The sequence below is a fragment of the Rhinolophus sinicus genome, chromosome 2 (assembly GCF_057876585.1).
Source record: "Rhinolophus sinicus isolate RSI-liver-muscle chromosome 2, RSI-T2T, whole genome shotgun sequence".
In the NCBI taxonomy this organism is placed as follows: domain Eukaryota; kingdom Metazoa; phylum Chordata; class Mammalia; order Chiroptera; family Rhinolophidae; genus Rhinolophus; species Rhinolophus sinicus.
This window is the reverse complement of record NC_142502.1, coordinates 19,819,227-19,834,697: the sequence shown is the minus strand read 5'-3', so window position 1 is coordinate 19,834,697 and position 15,471 is coordinate 19,819,227. Positions and strand designations below refer to the sequence as shown.

General features: G+C 32.8%; 1 protein-coding gene across 2 annotated transcripts in view; it reads left to right on the top strand.

Moving 5' to 3' along the window:
* PEX3 (peroxisomal biogenesis factor 3) overlaps positions 1 to 12,222 on the top strand; it is a 32,420-nt gene extending 20,198 nt beyond the window's left edge. Inside the window, exons 9-12 of one of the 2 annotated variants that reach the window (XM_019744459.3) lie at positions 1,176 to 1,246; positions 3,395 to 3,517; positions 8,889 to 8,985; positions 11,259 to 12,222. In XM_019744459.3, the coding sequence (XP_019600018.1) occupies positions 1,176 to 1,246; positions 3,395 to 3,517; positions 8,889 to 8,985; positions 11,259 to 11,342 (375 nt within the window). In that variant the 3' untranslated portion in view covers positions 11,343 to 12,222. The remainder of the gene's footprint in view (positions 1 to 1,175; positions 1,247 to 3,394; positions 3,518 to 8,888; positions 8,986 to 11,258) is intronic. The other variant, XM_088795434.1, reaches the window with a different exon arrangement.
* The last annotated feature ends 3,249 nt before the right edge of the window (positions 12,223 to 15,471 follow it).

Here is a 15,471-nt window from a genome sequence, read left to right as displayed (position 1 = left end):
CAGTAGTCTGAACTTCAATTTATAGACAAAGAAAGGTAAATTTTAATCAGGCCAGTAACTGATTGCAGAATCAAATGGACTGAAGGAAGTTGTAGTCATCCAGTTGAGAAACAAATGCCTAATCTAACAGTTATCCACCATAGTGTTGTTAGACACTGGTGTGTTCCAGGCAGTAGTGATTTAAGTTATTCATTGATTAAGAATAAAAAGATGCCAAAGAGTGTAGGTTATATACCTCATTTTAAAATAATTACTGTTTTTTTCATATGTGAGTGGGTTGTACCGATTCTTTGCAGTTGAGAAAAGACTCTCTTTCACTTGACAACTAAAGAAGTCTTAAACCAGAAAGGCCTCCATTTCCTACTTCAGCATTACAATAAAGTCTGCCATGTTTTTCACTGCTTGCAGGTTTTGCCCTCCCTTAAAGACCCCAAAGATAGACTGATTTGGATGCTGAGAGAGCCTACATTCATGAGTAGGCCAAAAAAAAGTTGCAACCCATTTCAGGCATGCTTGCAGGATGGAGGCTAAAATGAACAAGCAGAACAGATGGGACAGAATTAATGAAAGAAACAAGCGAAAAGTTACGAACAAATAGAATCTCAAGGAGATGCAATAAGAGTATTAAAAAAGTTTTCTGAAGTAACAAAACAATTTCCAAATTTTAAAATTTGACAGTGGAACTAAAAAATAAAATGGTTCAAAAGAACAGGTGAAGAGAGGAATGATGGACCAAATTTTACTGAATTGAATTAAAACCTGAAACTTGACATTGAAAGGACACACACAGAGCCCCAGACTAGAGTAGATTGATGAAAAAGACATGTAAATGTCCTTATAAAATGTCTTAACCAATAAAAGGAAAAAAAATATTCCAGGCCTCTGCAACCTCAAAGCCTATTTTTTCCTTTGTAAACATATTCTAGAAATGTGTCCAAGAGAGGCCAGATAAACAAAGATCTTACAAAGTTTAATTTTACTTTGACTCGTATATGTAATACTACTCACCTGTACATATGAACCTTTACAGTTTTTTCAGTTTAACATTTTTTTTAATTGTTGATAGAACATAAACTTTTAGACTTCTTGAACTCTTGAGTTTATTAATATGACTAGTTTCATTGTAACCCTGTGCTAATATTTGAAATCTGAAGTGTGGCATTTTAATTTCACAGGCCTGTGGGCTTTCTCCTAGAGATGTTACCACTATTAAACTACTCAATGAAACTAGAGACATGTTGGAAAGGTATGTGAACTGCGTGTAACAGAAAACGTATTTCTATTTTGATTGTATGATGACCATTTTTATTTAAACAATATATTCAACATAATATTTTGTTAAAATTAAATTTAGAATCTATTCTCCTGCCTTTAGGTAAGATTTCCTACCTAAATTAGTGCTTCTCTTATTACGGTGGGGAGGGAAGCAGAGATTTTTTTCAAGATAACCCGTGTCTTGCCCACCTACTTCCCTAGCCTAGAGATTCTGATATTCTAGTTGAGGAACTGGAAGATAGTTAGCATTTATATTTTGAAAAGAGCTTTCAAGGATGATTCTGGTGTACCCAGTATATATTAATAAATAGTAAATATTTAGGAACCACCTATGTAAAAAAAAACAAAAAAACTGAAATGGTAACTGCAGCAGTTCTGACCACCAACTCGAAGTCACTCAGTACTGACTTGGGGAGTTGGGAAGAGATGCTCTTGTAAGCCAGAGCTACCTAGCTTCAGCTAATCTTCATGTAAACACACACACACACACACACACAGAGTCACACACACTTCTCTCTCTCTCTCTCTCTCTCTCTCTCTCTCTCTCTCTCTCTCTCTCTCTCTCTCTCTCTTCCATCCCCTTCTCCCCTCCCCTCCCAATATTGAGAACTATTCCCCCTAACCCTTTCAGGATAGACTGTAATCTAAAATCTCAAGTGATAAAAATTTCCCATCTTTTCTAAACTGAGTATTACTGTTTTAAATCACCCAGAAGACAGCCAGGCCCCAGACTATACATTAGAAGACCGGAAGACCTAGATTCAAGGCTGACTCTTCTACTAGCTGTTCACCCTGGTTGCACTACTTAAACTCTTGGAGGTAGTTTTATCATTGTAAAATCTGAGTAGTAATACCAGTCCTTCCCACTTTGTCTTGAGTGATTAAAATATCAAAACTTCTTTTAAAGATAATTTAAGACCATTTCTCTAGTTCTGTTTTCTGAGGAAATTCTATCTTCTGCTTATATTTTTTCAGAATCTTGAAGAAAATCAGCAAATTTTTAGGTTATCTCAGCTACTGAATCTACTCTCTGAGTTCATCACGTTCTAGTCCTTTGACACTCTGCAGTAGCGATCTCCCCTTTTCTCTTATTCAGGTTTCCACCAAATCACTCTATGAAGCTCTAGAAAAGGTCATCAGTGATCATTTGCCAAATCCAGTCAACCCATAATATTCATCTTACCTGACCTTTCTCTCATAATTGACAACTGTTGATCAAGCCATTCTTGAAATTCTTTTCCTTTATGGCTTCCATGGCAGTATAATCTCTTAATTTTTCTCTAAATTATCAGATTATTTCTTCTTAGGTTCCTCTATGCCTGTCTTTCCTTTAAATATTAGTGTTTCCCAGGTATTTGTTAATTCATCCTCACGTGCCTCAAGCAATTTTATGTACTATTGCTTTCACTACTGTCTGTATGCTAAAAATTCCCAAATGTTATAGCCTTAGCCCTCCACTCCCATGAGTTGACCTAGATTGAGATTTCTGCATGTCAAAGATAGAACTAATCTGTTCAACTAGGCATTTTCCAACTGTCATATCACCTATATTTTATTCTTTATATGAAAGAGTTTTTTGTGAAGTACTAATATGGTATAAAGAAAAGAGCTTGAACTTTAAGGTCAAAAAGGCCTGGGTTCAAATTCTAGCTCCCCTATTTACTAATTGCATCCCATCTGACAAATTTCTTCATCCCTCAAGTATCCAGTTCCTCATCTGTACAGTTTAACAACATTTTCTAAATCACTGGTATTTCATGATGGAGTGTGTAAAGTAAACCAATAATCTATGACTATAAGAGGATTTCTCTTCAAGAGTTTCCTTAAGAGAAATAATATTATTGATTGCTTTAAAAATACATTGTACAAAGTGCTGACTAATGTAAGAAAATCTAGAGAAGTGAATGAATATTCTCATTGTGTTGCGTTAAATAATAAGCTCACTTTTATGGTAATTTTAAAGATTGACTCCTTGATACATTGTTATAGTGTTATAGGCTGTAAAACTAGATTGTGCCTAGAAATGTTGGTGGCTGTCAAACGTAGCCACAGTTACAGAATTTATTTCCTTTTCCATTGAGAATCTTAAAAAGTAACTTATTCTTCTTATTTTGTGTAGTCCAGATTTTAGTACAGTTTTGAATACCTGTTTAAACCGAGGTTTTAGTAGACTGCTAGACAATATGGCTGAGTTCTTTCGACCTACTGAACAGGACCTGCAACATGGTAACTCCATGAATAGGTAAGATTACATGTAAAAATGTTAATCAGTCTAATAAAATAGTGCTTTGGATACGTTTATGTTTTGTTTCAGGTAACAAAAAAAATTTAGAGGATGAATTTGAATGTTCATTTTTCAGCAAATTGAACTGTTAAACCAATGACTCCTTCATTAGAACTCCCTCTGGATTCAATATTAAAACTTCCATTTCTTCGCCCAATTTTTCCACTACATAGAAGTACTTAAGTTATTAAACTACCTTTATAGGCCAAATTCCAATTACTGGATTTTCTTTAATTCTTTAGAATACAAAACTGAAAATGTTTTAAGTTTAATGTATTCTCTAATTTATTCCAGTACTGCAAACCATAATTGACCTACATAACCCAGTACTTTGGTCATTATAATAACCAGGCATTCCTGTTATAGATTTCCATTTGATGAGTTATCTGCTAGTTCTACAGCTACATAAATGTGTTAATTTTCAGCCCTTATTGTTAGTACCTTTAATCATAACTGTTACTAAGTCATGGATTCATGCTGCCAAAGGTATTTTATGGTTTTATTATATCCTTATCATCTCAACATGAGCACCTTGGATCTCTTATTAGACTTTACACTCTGAGAACCTCTGTTTTTTATATTAAACTCAGAAAATAATAGGTACTACATCAATGTTAACTGACTATAAACTCTTCCATTAAAAATAGAGGAAACAGTAACTGATATGCAGTATGTATGTGCAATATCCGTTTAATTCTTAGATATGTAGGGCAAGAGATTATTATTTGCCCAATTCTCAGGGACTCTTCTTTATTGTACAAAAAAGAATAATTTGCAATTAACATTGAGGCTATGGAATGCTTGCAGCCATAAAATTTATTTTCTGAAGCAATTTAAATATCATCCTAAGATTTTTTTTAGCAATTCTTTATATTATACAAAAAATAAATTTGAGCCCCTATATACTTCCTAAATCAAGGTGTTCCAATTAATAAAATTTCACTATAATCTCTACCTAGCAAAGTATTAGTTATTTCCTGAGTGGTAATAAAGAATTGTAACAGTTGTTTTAACATGAACAAGTACTTGCTCTTATACACTGAAGAATTGTAAAATTTTGCTACAACCACATCAGCCATTGATAGTCTTCCTTTTCTGAACTCTTGTACTACTCATCTGTACTTTTCATATACAACAGACAGGTTTCACCTTAAACTGGAGTCTTATTCCTTAGTTACATTTTAAGACTCCTCTCAAAGTCATCTTTGCCCTTTCATATTTCATCATGCACACTAGGCACTCAGTAGATATTTCCTATCTAAGCCTTTTTCTTACATGTCAATAACCAACTTTACATTCAATAGTAGAAATATTCCAATGATGCCTACTCTCGTTCCTATAGTTTAACATATCATGGAAGTTCTAGCCATCACAATAAGTCAAGAAAAAAGATTTTTACTATTAGAAAAGAGAGAAAATATCATTACTTATTTGTATTACAATTAATAATCCAGAACCCTCAAGAGAGTCAATTGAAAAGTGATGCAAACTAATAATAGCTCAAATTATATTTATGTGTATATTTATATACTATATGTAACATGCACATAATGTATATATACTACTATATGTATAATAAATGTTTAAGAATCAAGAAATTTTCTATTACCAGTAATAACCCATATAAAATATAATGGATAAAGATGGAAACTAAAAGGAAAACTGTATAGACTTAAAGTATGAATATAAATGTATGAATCCTAAATAAAATATAAGCAACTGAAATCCAGAAATATATAGCAACAATTATAGCAACCAATACTTCCTTTGCCGTGTGCAAGTATAATGATAGGTATTTTTCAGAACATTATCTCATTGAATTTTTAAAATAGTATTAAGAGGTAGGTACTATTATTTTCCTCTTCTTACATGTGAGGAAACTAAGAGAAAATTAAATAACTTGAGGTCAAACAGCTAGCAAGTAGTAAAGCCATATGTTCAGTCACTTCTGTCTCACATCAGAGACTGGAGTTTTTAATTATTCTTCCACACTGACTAATTAGGATTTATTTTAAGACCACTAGGATGGTTAAAGCTTTAAGAAATCTATGACAGTACTTTATAACATTAATAAGTAGGACAAAAAAACAACAAAAACATCACCTTTAGTGTTACTGAAAAGGCATTCAATAAAATTTAACATTTATTATTAATAAAATCTTTTAGAAATAAGAAACACTTTTTACATAATAAAAGAATATTTGAAATCAAAAGTTGTACTTAATGTTACAACACTAGAATTATTTCCATTAAATTCTAAAACAATATAAAGATGGTCACTATTTGGAAGGAGACTAGACTTTGGCTGGTGAGCACACAATGCAGCATACCGATGATGTATTAGAAAGTTGTACACCTGAAACTTACATAATGTTACTGACCAATGTCACCCCAATAAAGTTATTTATTTTACAAATTTTAGAAAAGATGGTCACTACTGACATATTTATTCAGCATCTTTTTTTTTATTTTTATTAGTTTCAGGTGCACAAGACAAAGCAAAACTTAGACGTTTATCATTTATATCCCTCACTCTGTGTGAACCCCCCTCCCCTCTATTCAGCAACATTTTATTCTAACCAATGCAGTGAGGCTAGGAAATGACTGATTTTGAGAACAAAATGCAAAAACACCATTAATTTTTATATATTTATCTTGCAAATAGACAACTTCCTGAACATTTATTACTATATAATAAACTATTTGCTGACTCTTGATTTTCTAAGTTAAATTCTTTCAAAAATGATATGTCAGTTTTGGAAAGGGAGGGAAAAAATAATTGTTATATAAATGTGACATAATTTTACACTTAGAAACCCAAATCAACTAAAAATTGTGAAGTTAGCCTCCCAAAATTAATCTATAAATGTAACCGAAGTACCACTAAATTAGGGATTAGAAGGTGGTTGCTTTATTTTTGAATCTGAAAAATTGACAGTAAAAGTGATCTGGAGGAATAAACGGCTGAGAATATTCAAGAAATTATTGAAAAAGTAGAGGAATGAATGTACTTCACCTATAGAACATAGAATATAATGTGTAGTTATTAGAGTAATGTTATTCATAAAAGAGTAGATAAAGCAATGGAATAGTATGTAATAGCCACAAACGGAGTCTAAAATATGCAGGATATTGGCACACGACGAAGATGAGGAAGAGCTATATTATTTCATAAATGTTAATAAGACAAATAGTCATTTTACAGTGACTAATTGTAAAATAGTAATAATAAAATTAAGTCCTCCTGTACCATACGTATAGCGTGTGTGTGTGTGTGTGTGTGTGTGTGTGTGTGTGTGACCAGGATGTTTAAACAATAAAAACATAAATGAACTGATAGAAAACAACTGTTTGATCTCAAAGTGGAGGAAATCTTTCTAAGAATGAATGAAAACTTTAGATAAACAAAATGATAGGTTTTATTGTAAAATTTAAAACATAGATCAAACAAGTTTTGTTAACTTTATAATTAATATTAAATGCAAATGATAATGTTGGGGAAATGTTTGCAAACTATATATGTCATACAAAGAAGTTAATAGCATTATATACACATCGGTTAAGGAAGGAAATACCCACAGAAAGAAATGGTCATAAACACAGATACTTCACAAAAGAACAGAGAGAAATGGCCAATCTGTCCCTTCATCGAACATCTATTTATTGAGCACATGCTATGTATCAAGTGCTGTACTAGGTCTCTACCCTCATGGATCTTACCATCTAGTAGGAGAAACAGACAGTAAACATAATTGTACAAACTATGATAAGTGTTAGAAAGGAAAAGAACAATGAACGTGTAATGGAAGTATTGGAACAAACACGAAAAGTGCAAGCGTATTTTTCCCTGAGGAAATCATTTGAACTGAAATCTAAAAACTGAGTGACTATTAAATACACCTTGGACTGGAGTGAGGCAGTTGAGATTAAAGACAGAAGCCACAGGCCAAAGACTTTTGAAGACAGGAGGACCAAGTTTCACTTTGAGGACCTGGAAGAAGGCCGGTGGCAGTGGAACAGACGGAAGGGGGAAAAGAGTGGTGTGAGATGAAGTTGGGGCGAGAATTCAGCACCGATTATGGCTCTCGGCTTGAGAATGCTGGGAGCCACTAGAGAAGTGGCAGGATTTGCCTTGCAGGATCACTTTGCTTTGTGGAGAAGGACTTGGGAAAGTGGAAGCTGGAGTGGGACATAGCAGTAGATGAATGAAGATTTTGATTAATTGATTCAGCAAGTGCGTATTGAACATGCACTGTGCACCAGGGCCTTTACTGGGTGCTAGGAGAATACAGTGAGTAAAGCAGACGTGGAACCTAACTTCATGGACCTTGTGTGATAGTGGTCTCTTCAATTTCTGTTGGAAACACAACAATCTGTTTTTTAAGAGTCGTTTCATACATAATAACATCATATCACATATAATCATTTAACAATCATTATACATAATCTCACATTTATTCATCTCACGCATGTTCAGACAAGAGGTAATGCTTAGTTTGGACTAGGTTTGGCAATGGGGAAAAGTAGATACATTTGAGAAATATTTAAGATTGTGGAGAGATTGGATATAGGATACAGGAGAAGTAAGTGCCAAGACTAATGCTTAGGTTTCCTGCTTACACAGCAGAATAAGTAATGGTACAATTCACTGGAGTGGAGGGGAAAAACAGTAAACATTGCTAGAAATTAAGAGAAAGATCAAAACTGTTGAGATATCATTTTCAGCTACCAAACATACAATGATTAAAGAAAAAGATAATGCTTGGCATTTTAGAAGGCATGATGGAGCAGGTATTCTCACACACTGCTGGAAAAGCAGAGGGCATTTGGCAATATACATTTTATTTTTTAAATATACTTTTTAAACCTTAAAAATATTAATACCCTTTGACCCAGTAATCCCATGTTAACACAAAGAGTTATTTATATTAAGGAAAATTAGGCAAAAACTTAAATGCCCAATCTAGGAAGCTGATGATATAAATTGTCACAGGTAGATGGATTACCGTGTAATTAAAAAACACAACTTTGGGAGATATATTAATAAGGTGAAAACTGCTTATGAATTAAAAATTCAAAGCAGTATTTCTTTGGAGGTTATAGTTATCTGTTAAAAACACACAAGCATCAATATTTATAAAAATTACTTGAAGAAATTAACCATGATGTCAAGTATACAGTTTTATCTAGGTGGTAGAATTATGCGATTTTTATTTTCTTATGAATACATTAAGGATTTTTCAATACCTATTTATTAATTTTACAATTAAAATGTTAAATACCTGTAAGAAAAGTTCAGAAAATAATTATTACTATGATGATTTTTCAGTCTTTCCAGTGTCAGCCTGCCTTTAGCTAAGATAATTCCAATAATAAATGGACAGATCCATTCCGTTTGCAGTGAAACACCTAGTCATTTTGTTCAGGTAAGAAGAAAGCTTTGGGGTTTTATAAATAGATTGTATTTTTGGAGGTGGTCCTGTTTGCCTAACGTAAAATTACATTTCTCTCCTGTGATGTTTGTTCAAAGAAACCAAAAACTTGAAACCACATGTGATAGAGTGCCCCATTAGAGTAAGAACGTATCATGGCAAATAGATTAGGTTAGAAATTTCCATCTCCATATTATAGCTCTACACCTGTTAGACTGCATTTTAGTCCAGATACATTCTAGGGGTCAGTGTACAGTTAAGCTGTGCTAGTGAGAATATTGAGCCTTGAGGCAGATTCGTTCCTCAAATTTTAAGGAAAACCAAAACATTTTTGTAGAGAAGTAAAGCATTTTAATAATTAACAAATATAACTATTAATAGTACACCAATAATTTGCTAACTAAACGCTGCATAGACAAGTAGGTTATTGAAATTTTTTCACTAGTCTACCTATTACTCCTTTCTTAGGAAAGCACTTTAGAGCGCATGGAGTGATACTGATATTAAAAGGATAACTTTGAATCCACATAAAGTTTTTTCTGCGTCATTTGCAAACTTGGAAACGGTATTACAAGTAAAAAATGACTTGCAATACCCCTCAATTCCAAACTACTGCAGTAATGTGCAGTGAGAAGAGACCCTGAGCCCTCAGTGTAAAGACGGCATCTTCTCAGACAAGTTAGAGTATTTTCTATGTGGACTTTCTACTCAGGAACATGAAGAGCACTGAGTCTTGGGTTGTATTTCTTCTTTTCTCTGTATAGTGTCATTAGCTTGTCCTTCACAAGCTTATTTCCCCTCATTGTTCTGTTCAGTCTTCTTTGCCATGTTTCTCACCCGTGAGAGTTAGGCATTCATATTGCAGAAGAGTGAGTAAAGCTGATCTCATTTCACTTAATTTTAAACTTAATTTAAGCTCAAATGTTTTTACATTAAAAACTTGGTTTTAAATTTTTAATTAAATTTTCACATGTATATCAGTGTGAGAAAAAAGGCTGTAACTTCTGGCATTCAAACCTTAACTTTACTTTTCTCCACTTTCATAAAGTCTCTGGCTACATCACTAGGCCGTTTATCCTGACAGACAAGTGTAATAAAACTGAGCATAATACACCACCAGCAGCCTTGGTGCTTAAGTAATTTATGTGCTACTTAATTAAAATCTGTATAATTGATAATGAAAACAAAAGGTTTCAATCTAGTAAAAATACCACTGATACTGTTTACAAAGTTCTCTAGTGTGACTGGATATAGATTAAATGTATATAATAGGCTGTTAATTGACAAGACTTCCACCAATTTTTTTAACTATCATTTCTATGAGTTAAAATACCGAATGATGTTCAGAGAATTTACCCATGAGATCAAGACTTGCCTAAAGCTCACTTTGGTTTTCTGGTACTTAAGAGGGACACAAAGACTAGGTTCACTTCCTAGTCCTCTGCCTCTCACAGGGGCATTTAACCATTTCTGTGTCAAGGATCTTTCACAGTCTGATGAAGTCTATGGACCCCTTCTAAGAACAATATCTACAAATGCATATTGTAAAATACATAGGGTTTAAAGAAAATCAATTATATAATTTTCAAAATACTTTTAAAAATTGATGTCACAATATTGCTTCTTTGTTCACGCATTATACAAGACGTAATGGCAGTTCATGTAACTTCTACAACTATCATATGATACGAAAATGATTTCTACAGAAGATAAATTCACAAGTTCTGCTAATACTATCAGTTTGTTGCTTATATTCATGATTGAAGGAAATGCTCGATTTTAGTTAAAGGTTAATGAAAATAAAGATGTAATTTTTTTTCCTTTTCACTCACAAATGCCTTTAGAACCATTGTTCTCAAGTGCGCATGTGTGGTTTATGTATGTGCGTGTATATATATATGACATACTACATATATTCTATATTAAATCTTCTAGAAAGTAATATACCTCAACCACGTCATGTCAGCGTCCAGCCAAAGTACCTTTAGACTTGTATCCTTAGTATTGTAATCCTTTACTCAAAAGATATTTATCTGGCACTTGGCACACATAAAAATCCATTTGAAGACCATTTTGGGTCTTTTTTCAAAGTCACACTTGAATATATAGCATACTTACCATCCCTCATATAAGAACCTAAACAATAAATATCTCCTAGACCTTAACGCCACAAAACTTAGACCTAAATTCATTGCTTTATTTCAGAAATGAATTCAAATTATCTGTACTTTTTACAAACTGTAACATTTTATTGTCATCTTTGCTAGGATCTGTTGATGATGGAGCAAGTGAGAGACTTTGCGGCTAATGTCTACGAAGCTTTTAGTACTCCTCAACAACTGGAGAAATGATTTTTTTTTTCCCAACAAAAACTGGTGGACTTCACTTACTTTTAAAAATATACTGAATAAGTCAACTATATAGGGTAATGATTTGTTACCAAAATGCCTAATAAAAATATATTCTTGAAGTTTCATTTCAGAATGAAACAGATTTGTCATCTTAATGTATTTTTAAACTCATCAACAGACTACTTTTTGTGGGCATATCTGAATGGACACAGTGCAAATATCAGAATTTGTTACACCATGGATATTAGCTTCAAACTGACTGAAAAGTAATGTAGATACTTGTTTTTAATATTTGAAATTCAATTTACTTTGACATTAATACTGAGGTAAAATCTGGTGGGAAATAGGTGTGAAGTTTGGAAAATATGCTGTTTAACCAATCATACAGTTCACTGGACTGTGGTGTATAGGTGTAAATTAGACTTTCTCCAGTTACTCTTCAAAAGAATCAATTATTTGTCTTAAATGTACTTGATGGAAGGCTTTTCTTTTTATGTAAATCAGTGAATTTACCAACCATGATCAGGATGTTTTTCCTTTACTATTGTTAACAATCTTAGAAAATTATATAGTGATTTAGAGTCTAAAATTGTGTTGATGCTGTTTACTCACAGTTATTAACTATAGTTTCATTTGTATGTAAATAATTTTAATAACTTACTTTGTATTGATTTTGAGCAGAGTGGATATCTTATTGCAATAAAATATTTTAGTAAAATATGGTTTTGTTAATACTTTATAGCTATTTGTCTCATAGCATTTTTGCTGTTATTTTGGGAAAATGCTAGTTTTCAAGTTTCACTTTAACTGGTAATATAATTGATGCTTTCTTTCAACTTGCTTTAGAAAAAAATAAATAGCATTTCCTTCTGAAAAGAAATAGTTCACTGTCTCTAGTAAATCTGTAGTGCTGTGTTTATAAGGGTAATTAGGGCAGAAATAAATGATGTATCAGTATATTTTATATATTTTCAGTAATTAAGAATATTTTCAGTAACATGGTTTTATGTTCCTCCAACATAACATATAGCTCAATAGTGGAAGGTAGACAATGAATTGTGAAGTCTCTTCTAAGGCCAGGCTAGGCCCGAAGCCAACTGCCTGGAAATCTGTGTCTAGAATATTTAAAAAATAAAAAAAATGTAACAGTGGAGAGGAGGGCAAATGCTTCTTTTCAAAATGTGGCAGACTATATTATTTCTAATAGGGTGACAGAGACACTGCATTTTGGAAAATTAGTGAATGTGTGTGTAATAGGGCGTCTCTTCCAGCAGTATTAACCCAGGATTTCATCCAAGGAAAATATGAGACTGAACCAGGTGTGGCCTTGTAAGGACAGAAAGCTGAACAGCTGAAAATTATCACCTGGAATCATCTGCATCTGTAGAGTTAATGGCAATTGAAAAGACGACAAGGTAAAAACCAATGTACTTGAAACTAATTGGCCTTAGACATTGCAAATTTGTCTTCCCACAATACAGTAACAGCCCTTGTCTGGGAACCTTAAGTTGTTTAATCTAAAAAGTCATTTAAAGCAGAATATCATAAACCATAAATAAATAACACGTGTTCTTAGATATTTTAATTTAAAATATAAATATTTTTTAGTTGCCAATTATTTAATGTAGGAACAAGGCCTTTTCTACCTCTTCAGTATACGTCTGCTTATAGACCTTCTCTATACAAATTACATGCATTACATTACACAGTTGTGAAACAGGTACAAAATTCTTGTAGATTTTCAGTATATTTCCCCAAATCTTGTAGAACTGTTTTGTCCACAATTAAATAACCAATACCTTAAAAAATAAATAAATAAAAAGGTAACACACTTTTATCTAGACTTTCTATTCAACTTGGTTTTCACAGAAAGCAACTCTTCACACATACATGTCATCAGTTCATGTAATCATGATAAAGAGTTGAGCTGACATCATCAGTTTGGTAAGTATTAGTTTCCTAGAGCTGCCATAACAAATCACAACTAACTGGGTGGCTTAAATCAACAGAAATTTATTCTCCCACAGTTCTGGCACTTAGAAGTCCAAAATCAAGTTGCAAGCAGGCCATGCTCCCTCTGAAGGCTCTAAGGAAGAATCTTTCCAATCCTTCCTTGACTCACCCAGTTTCTGGTGGCCCCAGGTCTTCCTTGGCTTGTAGCAGCATAACTCCAATTTCTGTCTGTCTTCACGTGGTCATTTTTTCTGTATCTGAGTTCTCTGTCTCTTATAAGGATACTCTCATTTAGGACCCACCCACATTTAATGTGAGCTTATCTCAATACTTATCTGAATTCCATCTGCAAAGACACTTTCCAAGTAAGATCACATTCTGAGCTTCTGGGTGGACATGACTTGTTGGGGAATATTCAGTATCATTCAATAATAATATTATCCAACCCACTATGACAAACTCAACTAACCCTTGATAAACATATTTTGCAGCAAGTGGAAATCGAAGTGAAGGGTGTGCCAGACAGAAGCCTGCTAACTGAAAGCCCGCAGCTTGCTCTAGCCATCAATCAATTTGCTTTTTCAAGGAAATGGAGAGCATCAGTTAATCTAGTGAGTCGGTTAAATGGAGATTACTTAAAACAGCTTCTACTTTTCTCCTTCAAACATGTATAAATGTGTTTATTACTGTGCATGTATATATACAATGTGTGTATATATATGTGTGTGATATATATGCATAATACCCTCTAGGTTAATCCATGTTGTCGCAAATGGCAAGATTTCATTCTTTTTATGGCTAAACAATACTCCATTGTGTGTGTATACCATATCTTCTCTACCCATTGATTTATTGATAGACTTCTAGGTTGCTTCCATATCTTGGCTATTACTAGTAATGATGCAGTGAACATAAGGGTGCATATATCTTTTCAAATTAGTGTTTTTATTTTCTTCAGATAAATACCCAGAAGTGGAATTGCTGGATCATATGGCAGCTCTTTTTTAAATTTTTTGAAGAGTCTCCATATTGTTTTCCATAGTGGCTGTACCAATTTACAATCTCACCAACAGTGTACAGGAGGAGTTCCCTTTTTTTCCACATCCACTTCAGCTTTTGTTATTTGTCCATTATTGACGATGCCCATTCTGACAGGTGTGAGGTGATAAATAATTGTGATTTTAATTCTCATTTCTCTGATGATTGAAGATGTTGAGCATCTTTTCATGTTTTTTGGCCATCTGTATGTCCTCTTGGGAGAAATGTCTATTCAGATCCTCTGCCCATTTTTTAATTGGACTGTTTATTTTTTGGTCTTACATTGTATGAGTCCTTCATATATTTTGGATATTAACCTCTTATCAGATCTGTCATTTGCAAATGTTTTCTCCTATTCAGTAGGCTGTCATTACGTTTTGTTGATGGTTTGTATTTTGTCATTTAGCTCCATAATAGCTAAATATATATAAATATATATAAATAAATAACTATATCCTATGTCTAATTATAATTTTCTTAAATATTTCCACTTTTCTCCTTTATTCTCAATGTGTAAATAAAGGTGGACAGGGTAAGAATTTAAGTGGTTGACAGATTTTAGTCTCAAAAATGCTTTTTTCAAACAATGACCCTACTTTTAGATTCTATAACACTGCTTTTTTGAGTTTGTTTGGGTTTTTTCCTTTTTTTTTTTTTTTTGCTGTCTCTTAGTCTAGTGTTCGGGATCACGTAAATCTGTCCACATTGTATCTCTAATATAATGTTAATAGAGATTTAGAACTATTAAAGTATTTATTCATGTAAATACTTTGGCATGGTTTCAAAAATTTGAAATTCAACAATGAGTAATTTTTTTAAAGTTTCTCAGTTTAGCATGGTTTTAGGAACTAAATATGAATAGTGTTTTATTTCACTCTCTATTTGAAGCTTTTTTGTTTGTTTGTTTTTTTTAGAAACATTGAGGTATCTGCATTTGATTAATGTGACAAAAATGGAAGCTATAATACTTCAAATAAAGATCTGGCCATATTGAACATCTTTTGTTGAAGTTGATCAACAGTGAATTAGTGTTTCTTTAAAGTTACATCAAAATTAATATTATTTTTGCTTCATTATTTTGCTTTATCCTTAGGAAAGATCTAAATTGATTTCCTAATTTTCAACTAGGTTTTCAACT